This window comes from Ursus americanus, chromosome 24, assembly GCF_024610735.1.
Source record: "Ursus americanus isolate L20-20 chromosome 24, mUrsAme1.1.p, whole genome shotgun sequence".
NCBI classification, from domain to species: domain Eukaryota; kingdom Metazoa; phylum Chordata; class Mammalia; order Carnivora; family Ursidae; genus Ursus; species Ursus americanus.
This window is the reverse complement of record NC_142150.1, coordinates 36,480,201-36,497,561: the sequence shown is the minus strand read 5'-3', so window position 1 is coordinate 36,497,561 and position 17,361 is coordinate 36,480,201. Positions and strand designations below refer to the sequence as shown.

The window sequence follows — 17,361 nt, the reverse complement described above, 5'->3', positions numbered from 1 at the left end:
GGAGAAGGACTAGAGAAGAGGAGGACGAAGAGGAGTGGGGTAGGGACGGGGAGGAGGAGGCTAAGAAGAGGAAGAAGAGGAGGAGAGAAAGAAAAAGAAGACCAAGAAGAAGAGGAAGAGAGGAGCAGGAGGAGGGGGGAGGGGAGGGGAGAGAAGGAGAGGAGATAAAGGTTGAGAAGGGGGGAGGGAAGGGAGGAGGAAGAGGAGGAGGAGGAGAGGAAGAAGAAGAAAAAGAAGAGGAGGGGGAAGGGAAAAAAGTAGTTCCTTTTAACATACTTGTTTTAAATGTAGAACTGTAGGGGGGGGAAAGCTCTGAAAGGAACTTCCTTAAACTCCAAGACTTCAGTTGTCTCGTTTGTAAATATAAGACCATACTGCCCACCGCAGAGAACAGTACATAAAAAGATTACATGACAGGATACATGTAGACATCTTAGCAAGTAAGGTCTTTATATGCATTCAAAATAAATGAATAAAAATGGGAAGCCTCTTCAATTATTTAGAGAAAGAATAATTATGAGAAGCTGCTATCAAGAGAAGATTCAGAGCTGTCTTCCACTGGCACCGTATCCCCTGATTCCAGGGGATGTGCGGTACCAGGTGCGTCTGTGGCAGGCACCTGCTGTCACTGATGTGCTGGCTTGCAGCGCCCAGGACCAGACTGGGGCTGCAGCTTCTCCCACTCACGCCAGATCCTCACTCAGCCTCTCTGAGTCCTGGACCAGGTACTCAAGCAACTCCACGGCGACAGTGCCGGCTTCTCCTACGGGTCACCCACATGGTCAAGGTTGGAGACAATGTGAGAAGGATGCAGGTTCCAGTCTGTTCCCAACCCTGCTGGGTCTTAGAAGTGGACCATTTACATGAGAAAAGAGTAGCGGAAGGAACTCCGGGCCTGGGTAGGACCCATGAGAGAGTGACTCAGGGCTTTGGTGCACCCTTCTACATCGGAGGTCATGTGTTCAGTCAGTATTCAGACCTAATTAGAATATGCATGGGCACCCACTTCTATTGCTACTCAGGACATGAATTTGGCAAGATGTAGTGTTAGCAAAGGGGTCACATGAAAAAAGAACTTAACCATTTTGATTATAGAGCCTGTATTCCTCCTATTCTTCTAAAATTGGAGCCAAAATATCCAAGGATCACGCTGAATGAAATAGAATGAAAAATAGTGATATTTATAAGGTTTCCCCGTAAATAAGGGGTGACCCTGAACTACCTACAAGGAAGAGGATTCTGTATTGTATATAAACATTAGAGTTCCTTACTGTCTACTGCTTTTCTTCTTTGGAGAAGATTGAAAAGGCATTTAGGATTGAAAGCTATCTGAAGGAAACAGACTCTCTGCTATTCCAATCAGATAATTCTACTGACAACTCATAGGAAAGAAAGTCCAAAGCTAACAGAGAAATGAGAACCCAAAAAGTAATGCTATATCGCTCATACCTTATGACAGTTAGGGTTCAATCAGGGGAGCAGAAGCAAGATGCATGATATTGGTAGAATATTTGTCATCAATAACAAGTTTTGGGAACTGGGGTAGAAATCCATGGAAGGTTATTGCCCTTGCATCTGGTGGTAAGCCCATGCATATTCTAATTAGTTCTGAATATTGACTGAACACATGTCCGCTGATGTAGTAGGGTGCACCAAGCCCTGAGTCACTCACTCGTGGGTCTTACCCAGGCCTGGAGCTCCTTCTGCTACTTCTTTCCCACGTAAGAGGCCCATTCTAAGACCCAGGTTCTTGTTCAAGACAAGGCTCCCAGCTGGCCTGTCCTCCTGCTTCTCAGTGTCCCCACTGCTCGTGCAGACAGGGCTGGTTTCCAGTGTGCCTGGTTTCTGTGCAGGGACTGATGCTCACTCACTTGGCTTTTTGCAGCAGACCGTCCTGTCCTTGCCTTGTTTCCTGGGATGGAGCCACTGTATAAAGTGCTTCATCTCCTACCCACAGTATTCTTCAGAGGAGACTACCTCTTCTGTTACAGGACTAGGGGTTCTTGCTCACATGGTTTTCTTCTAACCCCCTCGTCTGGGCAAGGATTGCTCTTCCCTTTGTCTTAGGAGGCTCATAAACCTGCATCTTTTCTTCAATGCCCCCCTCATTTGTATCTCCTAGAGTCCCCTCTCTCATCAACTGGCATGGAAATTAGACCTTTACTCTTCCTTGGGGCCTGAAATACAGAGATCAGGGCTCCTTCCGACCAGGCTGCTCCCTCTAGCGTCCACATGGGGTACAACACTCGAGAAGCTGCCAAATTCATGCCAGAAGCCTGCCAGGGCTAATTCAGGGGCACCACTTCGATCCCTCAGTCAGCAGCACACGGTTCTTTACGGCTGCCCTGGACATTGATCAAGCCAGCCCTTTGGCCCTTGAACAAGTTCTTAATTCATCTCCAGTGGTTTTTTTTCTACTGTGAAAATGCCCTAGAGTAGATACAGCCTTGGCGAGCATCTTCCTTCCAGACCTTCTCCCCTCTGTTTTCTGCTGCTAGAACACTGCTTTGCTCTGGCTGGACTCCTTGGGACTAAGGTTGCCAGACAAAATTCAGAAGTCCCAGTTAAATTTAAATTTCAGGAAAACAACAATTTAAAAAATATATAAGTATGTCCCATATGATATTTGATTATTTAAATAAAGTCCCAAATATTGTGTGGAATATAGTTATAATAAAAATAATGCTATGAGAAATCCAAGTTTAGCTGGGAATCTTGTATTTTCATCTGCCAAATTTCATAAACCTTACTCAGGGCACAAATTCCACTCTATTCCCTTGGATGGTTTCTGACCACTGCCAGACACGTTGTCAGCTCTGTGCTACCCCTCTGCCCCTCAGCCCACCGTGATATTAGACTCCTGATTTCTAAGTGGCCATGGGGCTCATCAGGAAAGAGTGACAGAGTTCATAGCAAGCCCCTGGCGAAGCGCATCTACAGGGACCCCACCCTGATGGATCTGCCCCAACTACTGGCCAAGTGCCCTTCCGAGCATCTTCCAGTGGCTTCTTGGTAAGTCGTTCTCTGAGCGAGCCACCAAGTCACTCTTGCCTCCTTTTAGAGGCAGTCTACAGGTTTTTACCCGCTAGTTTGGGGGCCTTTTAATGAGCTATTTGGGGGACTGGCTGCTGGCTGGGCAGTGTTTGAGCTACTCAAGTAGAAGATGCCTGGGTGCCTCAGTCCAAATGTCTTTCGGTCCTTACTGCTTCACACACACACACACACACACACACACACACACACACACTTTGTGATTCCATCTCCTTTCCATCTCTCCACCAAAATCCCTATTGGCCTCTCAAAACTTTTCGTTTTAAGAGCATCTATTTCACAGAACCTTCATTTTCTAATAGAACAATAAATTCCAGTTGAAAAGTCTAACCGATCTACTATTAAATGTATCTCTGGGCAGTTAGGTTCATATGGGATGAGCTCTTGCGTCTTGTAGCCAGACCAGCATATTTTTTTATGTCACTTTCATTGAAATATAATTTATATACAATAAATTTCCTTTTTCAGGTGTATAGTCCTATACATTTAGCTAACGTACATGGAAGTGAAAACACTACCATAATCAAGCTAAAACATCTATGCATCTAATTCTTAGCATGTTGAACTTTTTTTCTTTTTATCTACAATTGATCTGGAACTCCATTGTGTCGCTAAAACCTACTTCTCAAGGAAAAGATTCCTACTGTCCCTTGCATCCCTCTGCACATCCCAAGGACGGCAGAAACGTATTTTCAAAAAGAAAATAGGCAGCGTTTAAGCATATGAACTAATCAATACCAAGTCTTTGATGTGCTGTAATTATGCCAAGTCCAGCTTTGCTTCCCACGAAACTGAAAAACAAAGTAACTATCACTATCTGGGCTTTGTAAATGTTCCGGATGAATCCACCCCTCGATCAGTTACATACAATGAAACGGAGAATGAGCACATCCACGAAAACTTACCATGCACTGCTGAGTCAGGGCCAGCCACCTGCTACAAACTTGCAACAGCAACATTTAACAACAGAGACATTCTTGTGATTTTATTTCCATCTTTGATTTCCAAAAAGGACTGGCAATTATTTAAGGGACACCTTAACCAAAATAATTCAACACCTTTTCATGATAAAAAACTGTCAGCTGGTTAGGTGTAGAGGGAATGCACCTTCACATAGGAAAGCCTGCATAAAGCGAGCCCACAGTGAACGCCGTACCCAATGGGAAAAAGCTCAAAGCTTTTCCTCTAAGAATAGGAGAAGATCACCAATTTTAAGAGCAGTTGGCAAATGATTTAACCTACGTTTGTTTTCTTACCTGTAAAATTGATGTGATATTCATACATAACTTTGGGGCTATTAGAATTAAGTAAGTTGTCATTACGTGCTGGTAACATCGCCTGACACATGTTAAGCCTCACAGAAGTGCTACCTCTTAGCTTTATATTAACTGTCGAAGGTAGATACCTATTGTGACAATGTTTAAATTCTTTGACAAGTATACTATAAGCTGCATTTTATTGAAAATGATAGAAGAGCAGCACTTTAAATTTTTTAAAAAATTAATGAAAATACCTTAATGAAAAATGTCCTTGCAAAATCAGGTTCCAGGCTCATGTGACATCCGAAATATACATTTACAAAGCAATTAAATAACAAAAGGCACAGCTCCAGTCTCCTAATTGATATAAGAAATATCCCAAAAGTCAGGAGTGACTTTTTTGTATATCACATGGGAAGACTCCCTCTTTAGGGAAAAGACATCCAAGCAGCTGGTGATAAATGATTATATGAAGATGATACTATGATGGGAAGATACGACACATGACCACCTCAATCCATCAATTATTTCAAGTGTGGAAAAATCATATCAGGGAGAGAACAGAAAACCTGACATCAAATTTCAGTTAAGAAAGTGGTTATTTAAATTCTAGAATATGACTCTCATTTCCTTCTGCAGTAATTAAATATGATACACATTGAATTATTTTTAGGAATCGACTTTACTGATTAATTAGGAAAGCCACACAAGTTAAAGTGTCTTCACACAAAAGGACTTTGTCTGTCCTGAGAGTTAGTATGTTGAATTTTAGACTCTGCACAAATTTAGTCTCTGGAACATTTATATACCTATCTATCGCTATTCTTTATTTTTACTAAAAAATATTTATAACATATTTCTTGAAGGTTCCTATCAATTAGATCAAATTATTGTCATTGAGGACATTTTGTTCTACCATATAGAACAGAAAATAAAATTTAAATGGGTAGTAGAAATGACCTAATAGTTAACATTAAATTAATAAGCTATACCCCTAATGAATAAAAAAATGACAAATATACCTTCTCTGAATCAGGACCTTCATTGAATTAGGGATTTTTAGGGATAAGATATTTAAGAAAAGATTATACTAACTTTTTTAATACAAAAAAAACAGTTTTTTCCCAACAAAATTCATGACACCAATTCCAAGTCTCTACTCCTCCTTGAGGAGGAAACCCATCTGACTTAAACTTAGCAAGCCTACTTCTTCCGGTGTTGTCTCAAAGTCAGCAATAAAGGGACTGGGGTCCAATTTTATTTCATTTTCTGTAGAAACTGGTGTAAGCCACACTGATTTCCTAAAACAAAACAAAACAAAACAAAAAACAAGAACAGATATTGTTGGCATACTTTGTACCTGGTCTCTCTGGGTCTACACTTGGGTCCAAGTTATTTTTACCACTGTATCCGTTTTCAGTATAGTGATTTAGGGATGTGGCTCAGTGCCTATACCCTCTGGATAACAGGTGATTTGAGATGCTTGCTTTGTAAGGTACTGAAGTGCCCAGTAAAATGGATTCAGCAAGTGGATCCTAAGGACAGTAAGTAAAAGCTGTCAAATCTTAATCTGACCCAATATAGTGGTGGCAAAGGGTGTGTGTGTGTGTGTGTGTGTGTGTGTGTGCGCGCGCGCACAACAGTGAAATTCATGCACCAGTAACCTAACTGTGTGTCTTTGTTGGCCAAGTTTTCTTTTTTTTTCCTAAAGAAGATGAGCTGCAAACAACATTAAAATCACTATTGAAGCAGACAACGCTGGAGTTGTCATTATTGACCAGGTAGCCTACGGAGAGGAAATAGCTCCAGAGCCGATTTCCAGAACATTTTATATTACTCTAAGCAGTGGCTAATACATAGGAATGAAAATGTGTGTGAGCACATGTGTCTCCAAAATCAAGTGTTCGTGTAGCTACTTCCCAGAGTATCACCAAATTCCTCAGCCTTAGATGTGCCTTACGAAAATAAGTTTAAAGAATATCACGAGTGTTTAACAACATGAGTTTACATAATGTCACTGAACTTTACACCAAAAGATGGTGAAAATGATAAATTTCATCTTACATACATTTTACCACAATAAAAAAATACCAGGGGTGCCTGGGTGGCTCAGTCTGTTGAGCGTCCAACTCTTGATTTCAGCTCGGGTCTTGATCTCAGGGTCATGAGTTCAAGCCTGGCCCTGGGCTCCACACTGGGCATGGAGCCTATGTAAAAAAAAAAAAAAAAAAAAAAAAAAAAAAAAAAAAAAAATTCTCCCCTGCAAAAAATACTGCACGTTTGCTCTGAGCTCTACCTTCTTTTTTGATGTCAACTCTTTCCATACATTAAACAAGGATAAAATTTTTTCCAAGATTTGTAACTAACAACACTCAATGTAAATATTACAGTGACAAGATTTGTAACTCATAACATTCAGTGTAAATATCAAAGTGTTTCAGCATATACCACTCCACTTGTTCTCAAAGTTTCATGTGGGGTCCCTTTGGGTTTCAATGGCTCAGTCCCACAAGCAAAGTGCATTTAATGATTAGGTTAATAAACCTTTCCTGTTATGCATCTCCATGAGTTAGTATTAAAATGAAGAATTCATGTTCTCTTTTTAGTCATTTACTCTATTAACATGGAATTAAACCATGAGATGTATTAGAGTATTATGAAGGAGGAGACATTGAAAAATAGCATCAGGCTTGATTCTCCCACTTATTAAGGTGACTGAGTATCTAATGATTCTGCTTTGTGGTCCAGCTGCTGCAAAATAACCTACTGACACTAGATTGCGTAAGTTTTGATTCTAAAATGAACATCACATTTAAAAATAAAAGTATTCGGTATTTTTAGAAATGCTAATTTCATGTTTGGCTGTGTGCTTATGAGTGAATCAAGTCTGAAGTCCATACTTCCACAGAAGCATCTTTAAGTACAGGTGAAGCAGATCCATTCCAAAGAAGTCTGGTCTATTGGACTCACCTGGAGGCAGAACACTCCAAAGGGATCTTCTGACGGTCACAATGTATATTCCTAGGGTTAAAGTACATCTCTGTTTGAAAAAGGAGAGTATCCTCTGAAACAACCTAGGGGAGCAAAAAGTTTAAATAAAAGTTACTTCTAGTAACAGGGGACACATATACACGTTTGAGTAGGAAGTAGAAAACATTTAAGATCTCAAAGTTGGCTACTGTCACTTCTATGTAGATACGAAGGTCTGACAACCCACTGGGACAAAAGAGGAGTGTTATCCCTAAGAGTGCAGTTAAAGTGCCTGGAAAAAAATCTTCATAGTACGTAGGAGCAAACCCGAACTGCCCATGAGAGCCATCTTTATGATTCATTAATGGAAAGATTTTCAACAGTTCTCTCGAAAAGGAGGATTTGGAGGTCAAATAACAGAATGGTTTAAAGCCCAAGCTTTGGAGGCGATCATCCTGGCTTGGCATCTGCACTACCATCAACCAGCTGTGTGCCCGGGACAAATTGTAAAAGTGACTACAGAGCTTCATTCTGTTCCCTCATTTCTAATAAAGCCGACACCTTATTTGTAGGTGACTATTACAATTAGTCATTGGCCCAAAATATCTTTGTAGTATGAATATAACTTGTTGAAATATGGGAATCTGTGAAAAGATAACATTCCGGGGAAAGAATACAGTTGAAGATGACACCTAGGAGGATAAGTGACAGAGATTTTATCCCGGTGAAAATCTACTTGCTATATGGACACACACATTCTCAGAGCACGCGCAGCTCAAATGATCCAACGAACAGGAAATGCCTTTCCAGGAGCTGCGACCTTCCCCATTAGGAGCATCGAATGGAATTTAAAATTGCCTGCTAAGCTTTAGTGAAATACAAGCGTAGCCTAGGGACAACTTAAAATCGGTTTCCTAACCAGTCTGGAAATGTGTATTCTCAGGTCCTGTCCACACAAATGGCCCAATGTCCAGTGAATGATAAGTAAGGAACTGTGTTGTCATCTACCCATAAATTATGATAACTAGAAGCAAAATTTGTTCTTTCAAACAAAACAAAAAAGACAAAAATTTTAGTGTCACCTATAAAAGTCTAAAAACTATTTGGAAGTTATTTTTATAAATAATCACTATTCTCACCTTTATCCTGATCCCACAGTCACGTACAGGATATATAAAATCATAGGCATATGTTTGTATCCGAGTCACAGGGCAACCCGATCCCAGATATAATTCATCAGCAAATATATACAGATTGCTGCTGTACCCACACGGGCTAACCGAGATCATCACCCAGTCCATAGAACAACTTACTTTCACTGCAGAAAGAATCATAGGACAAAGTGTCAGACACATCTCATCTCAGGGAAGAGCTCAACGAATATTTAGCTATGCCCTTTGTGATTAAATAAAAGGTATTTCTTTCTCCGGCAAAGATCATCAAGGCTTAAAGAACAGCATATAAAAAGTTTTCACATCACCGTTAGTTTCCAAAATATCTGCATCATTGTCTCCTCAAATAACTAGACTTCAATTATTTCACAGGGAAGAAAATCGACACATAAGAAAATCACAATCTTCTAGCCCCCTGCCTCCTCTGAAAGAAGTTAGATTCCAAAGAGGGTGATGTATCTGGGGCTACCCATCAGGGACAGAAGTAAATTGCAATGCATTCGAATAGAAGCGATATATTCCCAGGAAGGCTTTTTGGAGAGGAAGAAGGAAAAGGAGTGGGTGAGTACGATCTGTATCTGGAGCAACCGGAACCGGAGAGGACCAGAGCCAGAGAGGAAAGAATCTGAAGAGAGAAAATCCACTGAAGTCCTGTGAAAGTTTTTATGTAAAACCTATTCTTACCCTCTACATTGAAATCTTCAGTCAGCTAAGAATAATCGCTATTTCTAACAGATTAATGCATCCTGAGGAAGTAAAATCGTGCTGGATTCTGAGCAAGTGTGCCAGACGGATATTAACCAGATTTTCTTAGGGGATGATCAGAGTTGAACTGCATGGGTCTTACTACTGTTTGGAAAGAAAATACAGATTTATTCGCTTTAGTATTTAAAGAGGCGTGATTAGTCATCGGGGGGGGGGGACTAAAAAATTAGATTATGAAACTTCCAAATTGGAGAACAAAACAGAATGAAGGAGAAAAACACATTTCAAACAATTTAGGTGAAGGTAAAAAAGCAGGAGGGGAGAGAGACAAAACACCAAAGCAAACAAACAAAAAGGACAAAAAGCAACAAATGGTTGCAATAAATGGATTGCATACATATCAACAATATATATATCAAGTATATATCAACAATAAAAACAAATGTAAATGAACGAAAATACTCCAGGCCAAATGACCAACAGCCAAAGGAAGGAATAAATTATAATGTATTTATACAATCAACTTCTATATAACATGGAAAATACAGTTATACACATAAAGTGATCAATAGAAAACAACTGTGAGAAAGAAGTGAGTTACAAACAAACCTTATGTTTCTATTGATATACGTATTGATACAAAGTTCCAATGAGAGATAAGCATTTTTAAAAGACTTTTTCCAAACGGAGCCTGCTCTTAGATAGCCAGGAGCTGCCCTACACTTACAAAGGCGTGAGAATCAAAACCCAAAGCATGATTCTATATCTCAGCCAATACAGCCTCCTCGTGTTCTGCAAAAGTGAGAGTCACAGGGTTTAAGCCTTATCTTCCTATTTGGACCTTCATAGAAGTAACTCAAACACAACCGGTCCTCCAAGCTAAGATAAATACTTTGAACGTGGATTTCATTTCTTAATTATCTTTATATTCACAGCTGCACAGAACCCAGGAAGTGTTGAATATATACAATTTGAACTGTCGTCCTTGTTGATTGTACCACCTGCACACAGCACGTTCACTTGCTAAAGGCCATCCCACCTTTCGGAAGGCAGCCTTCCTACAGCTGGCTGGACAGGGCTTGAATTCTGTAGATACGCAATTATTAGATTTTTTTTTAAAACTGGTTAAAACTGCAATGCAATTTATCCATGAGTCAGCGAAGGCCACCAACAGTGAAGACTCACAGTCAGGTTGAATATAAGTTCTGGCAATTTGACTGAGTGGGCTCAGAACCTCAGATCACTATGAGGACTGGTCCGAACTGGTTCAAGTGAACGTGCACCCAAGGTGGCAATTCTAGCCCGTAACTGGGAAGTTCAGCTACAGTGGTTTGGGATGACGTTTAAGATGAATTTCCTATACTCTCAGAGGTCTCCTAGTTGCTGTATGGGTCCCAAATACAGCCACAACCAGAGCATTTACATGTCAGCTCCCTCCTTGGAGTCCAACAAAACCTGGAAGTAAATAAAACAGTATCCTCTTATTCCACAAATAAGTAATTCAGTCACTGCTGAAGTCTGATCAATGCCTCCTGTCCTCCAGCAGCACGTCTTTAAAAACAGAAGGAAAAAAACACACAAAGCAACAGTAGCAGTACATTCAGTACTACTCAGGTATGATGATAACTAGCCATTGTCCCCTGCAGAAAGCACATAGAGTGATGAGTAAATGGGTAAGGGGCTCCAAGTCGAAAGCCTTCTTAAAGGCTGCCATTGGAAGACATACGTGAACAGATCTGCGGTCAGAAAAATTATTAGGAAGCAAGAGTTCCTTCCTAAAGCCATTAGGATAACTTGTCACGGATGTTTTCCGTGATTCATGCCAATCGCAATAATACACCACATGCCAAACATGATAACTGGAGTTTGCATATCATCTAAAAATTCAATTTCCTATGCCATTTAGCACAAAACTATACACGTGATTGGCTTTGACCCTATTCTCTTCACAGATTTACTCAGTAAAGTGCCCCCCTATGGTAACTTTAGAAATTCTAGGAGCTGGAGGATGATTTTCTCACAGCAAAAGCTCATTAGATAATCTCCCAGGAGATGACTCTTGCAGCAATTTAAGAGTTGATGGCCGACAGTGAAATAGTCAAACAAGTGTCTTTAAAAATGACCATCTGCCATCAATATTGTAGTATCTCCTACTTCTCACAAATAAGTCTAACATGGCTCTGAGCAAAGCCAGTCATGTGTCAGAGGGACTAATTGTCTGTTATCTTCTTTCCTGTAGGACTGGCGCTCACTTATAGGTCCATTACAAATTAAAAATAGACAGAACACACAATGAAAAGAGTAGCTGGAGGTTCAAACCTTCATAAAAAAGCTCCCAAAATAGTAATAGAACCAGTAGACCCTGGAATACATTGAGGATATTCTTAAACACTTTGGAGGATCTAAATCTTCCCAGCGTGAAAAAATATTCGTATGTCACGAGTGAGAGATTCCAACATTATTTAAGCCTGTAAATTCTCAGTCTTTACAGACAGATTGTCAAGAAAGTAAGAAAATTCAGGGAGATGTTTTGGGGGAAAGTGGCATTGGAGAAGGCAGGTGTTCTGCACCAGTGAAAGTAAGCTCCAAATTGCTCCACGTGTTTGAAATATTATCTTAGCGTCACCTAGATAGGATTGTCAGGAAGATCCTTCCCAAGGGAAAAAAAGAGCTCTGACAATTTAAAGATGGATTCAAAAGGTACATGGACATGGACATATAGGAAGTCTGGGCTTCTGGCTTCATTTTTTTTCCCTACTACACTAGAGTCGTTTCAGTCCGACATGAGGTCATGTCTCAAGTGGCTGAGAAATTGAGGGAAAGCCTGAGGAGCATAAATAACTGCTACACGAATTGGCTGAGGTAGACTCTTCCTTGCTCCCCAGCACCATGGATCACAGCCAGGCGTCAATGCCCTCCTACACTGACCCCAGATGGTCCCGGAGCCCTGCACCCCCCAACCCCAGATGGTCCCAGTGACTTCAGTCCCCCACCCCAGATGGTCCCGGCACCCTGCTCTCCCACCACAGATGGCCTCAGTATATTGACTCAAGTCTTCTTGGCCCCAAAGCATTGGTCTTCTATCTAACTGTAAGATCCGATCTCTTCGAGAGCGTCCCGGCATGGAAAGTGATCACGACCCTTCCAAGGAAGTGTCCTCCAGAGCTGGCCATTTACCATACATGCTCTCGGCACAAGGCCAAATTGAGGCAGCAAGGAGCGTCCAGACCCCTAACGCCACAGAGACCTTCATCAGGGCAGACCCCCAGCCAGCTCGTCTCAGGAAACAGGAAGTGGGGCCAGCCTTACTGAATTTATATGGCATCCCACTCTCAGCTGCCTTCATTTTCCTACTGATTTAGAGAGCGCTCGGGGTGCTCTTACAGTGTCAACCGCCTAAAATCTGCAACTCTCCAGATTCCCCAAACGCTGAATCTCCAAGAAGCTTTTCAGGCAAAAAGTGCTGTTTCATGAGTGTGTCTGCATGAGGCCCGTTGAGATGGCCTGGGAGGCTGGCACGGCCCACCTCACTTCCAATAAATGCTAAATTGTAGGAACCTGTTTCCACGTGGTGATTTTTTTTCAGGTGTCCATCTAATAAGCAGAACAGCCTAAATCCTATATATTTGAAATCAAAAGATGTTTATTTCTTCTTTCCTCCGGGTTTGGCTGGAAGAATCGGCAGCTGAGATACTAAAGTGATTTGCCCAGAAACAGCCATTCCCCAGGAGGAGACAGGGACCTAAAGAAAACCATCTTTCTTGGCATCAAGTAAATCCACAAATCCATCTTTGTTGATTCTTCCATAAATTAATGTTTAGTTACGTTAGTGAGGTCAAGACTTAGAAGTATTTGCTTATAACACAAGAGAACAATAATTTTTTCATGCTGGGAAGATTTCTCAGGAGAGAAACATATATATATATATATATATATATATATATATATATATATATATATATAGTTTGTCCCCTTGTGTTTATATCTATATATGCATATGTATATCTATGCATATGTGTTTATATCTATATATGCATATGTATATATAATTATTTATGCATAAGAGATATATTCATTCTAGTACTCAGTTGGAATAAAAGTGCCAGCTAAGTATTTTTATTGCATTTTCTAAAAATGTCAGTTGTGACAAGAATGTGACTGTGTAATTTTAAGTGAACTTGGAAACCAAGGCTCACAGTAAGTAAAATTCCAAGCATCTGACTTGAGGGCCTATTATTGGTTTTCGTAACCGCGGAATTATAGTCTCAATGTTACCATCTGCTGTCAAATAAATACATATGCACAGGGCTTCCTTCTGTGTCATGAAAGGGACTTTTGTTCCCAACATCCCATTCTCTCAGGGACAAGGAGATCCCTCAAGCTGAGACCCACAGGGTGTTCTGTCTGCATCTGGAAACCTGGAGAACCCAGTCGCCAGCTACAAAGAGGGAGGAGAGTGTTGAAGAAAGACAAAGACAAGTCCAAGTGTTGTTTTTTGTCTTTCATTTTCATTTTTTTTAAACTTTCTCCTGATGTTAATGTTTCTATGATCTAAAGTTCATAAGCTTTACATTTATCTTTTAAATCATTGCAGGGCTGCCTGGGTGGCTCAGTCGGTTATTCTGCTCAGGTCATGATCCCAGGGTCCTGGGATCTAGACCCCATCGGGCTCCTTGCTCAGCAGGGAGTCTGCTTCTCCCTCTGCCCCTCCCCCTGCTTATGCTCTCTCTCTCAAATAAATAAATGAAATCTTTAAAAAATTTTTTAAATCATTCCAATATAAGCATCTAGCATTGTTCCAGAAGGCATCAGAGTCCACTGGTGAAGAGCTTAACCTCTGGAATCATAGACCAGTTTCTCCACTTTCATTTTATGCGAGTTTGGGAAAGTTAAACAAGTTAAGGCTCACATTCATACTCTGTAAAAAGGAGGTAATAATACTATTTCCCTTGTAAGTTTATTGTGACTATTACAAGGGATCACAAATGTAAGCAGTCTAGCCAAAGTTAATAGTGTACAAGAAATACATATAAAAACAAAGCAGGGGCACCTGGGCGGCTCCGCGGATTGACCGTTCTACTCTCCATTCCGGCTCAGGTCACGGGATTGAGCCCGGTTCAGTTCTTGAGAACTCAGATTCTCTTTCTCCCTCCCTCGGCCCTCCCCGCCCCCCAGCTCCTGCACTCTCTCTCTCTCTCAAACACACACACACACACAACTAATGTAAATAGTGTACAAACGTACATAAGGTCTTCTCAGACTTAATCACAGTGAGCTCAGGTTTTATGCAGTTTCCCAAGGACACGTGACAGGCAGGAGGAGAGTGGGATGGATGAAAGACAAAAACTGAAGATTTGCTGCATTTGTTACTCCCAAAGGACTTCTCAAATTATTATGCTGAATTATAATTTTTAAAGACGCTGGATTCAATACCATAGTGTTTCAGTACTACAGATTTCCGAAACTGTTCCATAGACAATATTTTTATACATATATATTCATACATGGACAACAGTTTTGGAATCTGCTATTGTGGCCAGCTACTGTGAATTGAAAAGATCCCTGCCACCTTTTTTTTTTTTTTTTAAGATTTTATTTATTTATTCGACAGAGATAGAGACAGCCAGCGAGAGAGGGAACACAAGCAGGGGGAGTGGGAGAGAAAGAAGCAGGCTCGTAGCAGAAGAGCCTGATGTGGGGCTCGATCCCATAACGCCGGGATCACGCCCTGAGCCGAAGGCAGACGCCCAACCGCTGTGCCACCCAGGCGCCCCCACCTTTTTTTTTTTTTAAGACTTTAGGATTGCTTATGAAATGGGAGAATTTCCATTTGTTTACACTTAGAAAAACTTGCTTGAATATATCCTATTCCAACACCATTTTACTGGTCAATATGTGATGACTTCTAAGTTCTCTGTCTCTTTAGACTTTCTGTCTTTTGAATGCACCTGCTAACATTTTACTTAAAAAGTGTTTCATCGAAACCTAAAAAAAAAGAGTTTTTAATTTCCTCTCTTTTAATTTATGTTCTTATTTATCAAGGCTTCTTTTTCTTTCAAACCTGAGTTCCATTTAATTGATTTGTTTCCTTTTTTCTATGCAGTTCACTCTCTAGCAAGGTGGAAGCTCCTATATATTTAATTCTTTGGAAGTTTTATTTTATTTTTATTTGTTTTAAAGTTTACAAGATTACCTCTGTGTCAGGGTCTCCAAAACTATCCCCAGTTTTGAGGATTTGCTAGGAGGACTCGGCATATGGTCATAGCATAGCATAGTCATATTAGTAGAGCAAAATATACAGAGCAAAGGAGAGGGGCATGGCGTAAAGTCCAAAGGTGCAAGCTTCCAAGCGTTGTCTCCCACTGGAGGCACACAGGATGTGCTTAATTCCTCCTGCAGTGAGTTGTGGCAACACGCGAAATGTTGTCTGTCAAGGAAGGTCAATAGAGACTCAGTGTTCAGGGTGTTAATCCGGGGTCAATCACATAAGCATCCTCTGCCTAGCACATACCAAAATTCCACATTCTCCGAAAGAAAACAAGTGTCAAAAATATAGTTTGCACAAATAGTTCAGGCACAAGGAGCCTCTGTCATCAGAGTGGCGGGAACTCTCCCCAAATCCAAATTCCCAGATGCCAGCCTTGCAAGCAGGCCTTTCTTAGTATAGCAGGCTCAAGTCTGCTCTTTTTAAATCTATGCTGTGTATCTGTAATATATTTTTATTACAGTAAACATGGGGAGTCCTATGTTTTTCTATCATCTGGAGTTAATTTGTACCTGTCACAGGCAGAATTCTAAAGATGCTTTCCATAATTGATTCCATCAAACACTAATCTAGGTACTGCTGTGAGGGACTTTACAGATATAATTAAGATCAAGGACTTTCAAATAGGGAGATTAGGGGCGCCTGGGTGGCACAGCGGTTAAGCGTCTGCCTTCGGCTCAGGGCGTGATCCCGGCGTTATGGGATCGAGCCCCACATCAGGCTCCTCCACTGGGAGCCTGCTTCTTCCTCTCCCACTCCCCCTGCTTGTGTTCCCTCTCTCGCTGTCTCTCTCTCTGTCAAATAAATAAATAAATTCTTAAAAATAAATAAGTAATATAAAATAAAACAGGGAGAGTAACCTGGATTTTCTGAGTGACCCAATCTAACTACACAAATCCTTAAAGCAGAGAACTTTCTCTGGCTGGAAGTAAAAGATCACCTCAGAAGGGGATGTCAGTAAGATCTGAGGACTGTGAGGAATTCAACCTGCCATCATTGTCTTTGAAAGGGTCCATGAAGGAAGGAATGTGGGAGGTCTCTAGTGACCTCCAGCCAACAGCTAGCAAAAGAAACAGCCCGTAGTCCTACAACTACATGAAATCAAATGCTGCCAACATCCTAGATTAGCCTGCATAAAGGGTCTCCCCAAGAGCCTCCAGAAGAAACAGCCCTGCTGACAACTTGGTTTGAACTTGGTGAGACTCCAAGCAGAGAACCCAGGCGAACCACGTGGTGCCTAGACTCCAACCATACTAAGTACGGGACAATAAATGCGGGTTATCTTCAGGTGCTAAGTTTGTGGCAATTAGTTACAACTGCAGCAATAAACTAATACACAATCTGTATTCTCCTACAGGGAATCTACCACACTCTTCCAATGTTTTCTGATAATTTGGGATTTTATTTCCAGATTTTGTATTCCGGTATGAAATTTAGGCCAAAGAATAAATTTTGCGGATCTCTTGACCTTCTAACATGTATTTGCATTTACCTTTTTCGAGCACATATTTTAATAATTCTTTCGAGGGGATCTACATGTTATTTATTGTAATCCTTATTTTGTTTTGTTGATCATTCTCACATGTTTAGAGGATGTTTAAGATCAAAAATGCTTTAAGATCATATATTTTTCTTTATCTCCTTTTTTGTCCTTCATAGATGAATTCTAGTTAGCCTGAATATAGGAACGAAATGATTAAAATAAAATTTTATCAGAGTTTTAATACTATTATTCCATACAGCTCTAGCACCCAAGTTTGCAGATAATTCTGATACAATTTAACAACATTTTATAATGTGTGTTTGCTGCATATTCGAGAATATTCAGTTTGTCTATAAATGCAAGAAAACAAGAAAGTGATCAAAATCCATAAGATATGAGAAAGTAAGAAGTTTGTGAAACATAGTGGGAATTAATAGGATGAGTTAACTAATCAGA

General features: G+C 40.6%; 1 protein-coding gene across 1 annotated transcript; it reads right to left on the bottom strand.

The window, feature by feature from the left end:
- Positions 1-4,204: 4,204 nt before the first annotated feature.
- On the bottom strand, positions 4,205-12,410 carry OOSP2 (oocyte secreted protein 2). The gene is made up of 4 exons (XM_045786526.2): positions 12,335-12,410; positions 8,420-8,598; positions 7,281-7,384; positions 4,205-5,611 (listed from the first exon to the last, which is right to left on the bottom strand). The coding sequence occupies exons 1-4, from the start codon at positions 12,408-12,410 to the stop codon at positions 5,467-5,469; spliced, it is 504 nt and encodes a 167-aa protein (XP_045642482.2). The 3' UTR covers positions 4,205-5,466.
- Between the last annotated feature and the right edge of the window lie 4,951 nt (positions 12,411-17,361).

Bases quoted from the DNA above. Each gene is read 5' to 3' on its own strand.
- OOSP2 (XM_045786526.2), bottom strand. From the start codon at position 12,410: ATGAAGGTCTCTGTGGCGTTAGGGGTCTGGACGCTCCTTGCTGCCTCA. The intron at 8,599-12,334 runs GTAAATGGCCAG...TTCTTTCTGCAG, and splicing joins TTGTGCCGAGAGCATGTATG to TGAAAGTAAGTTGTTCTATG. The intron at 5,612-7,280 runs GTGAGTCCAATA...GTTTTGTTTTAG, and splicing joins TTGGAGTGTTCTGCCTCCAG to GAAATCAGTGTGGCTTACAC.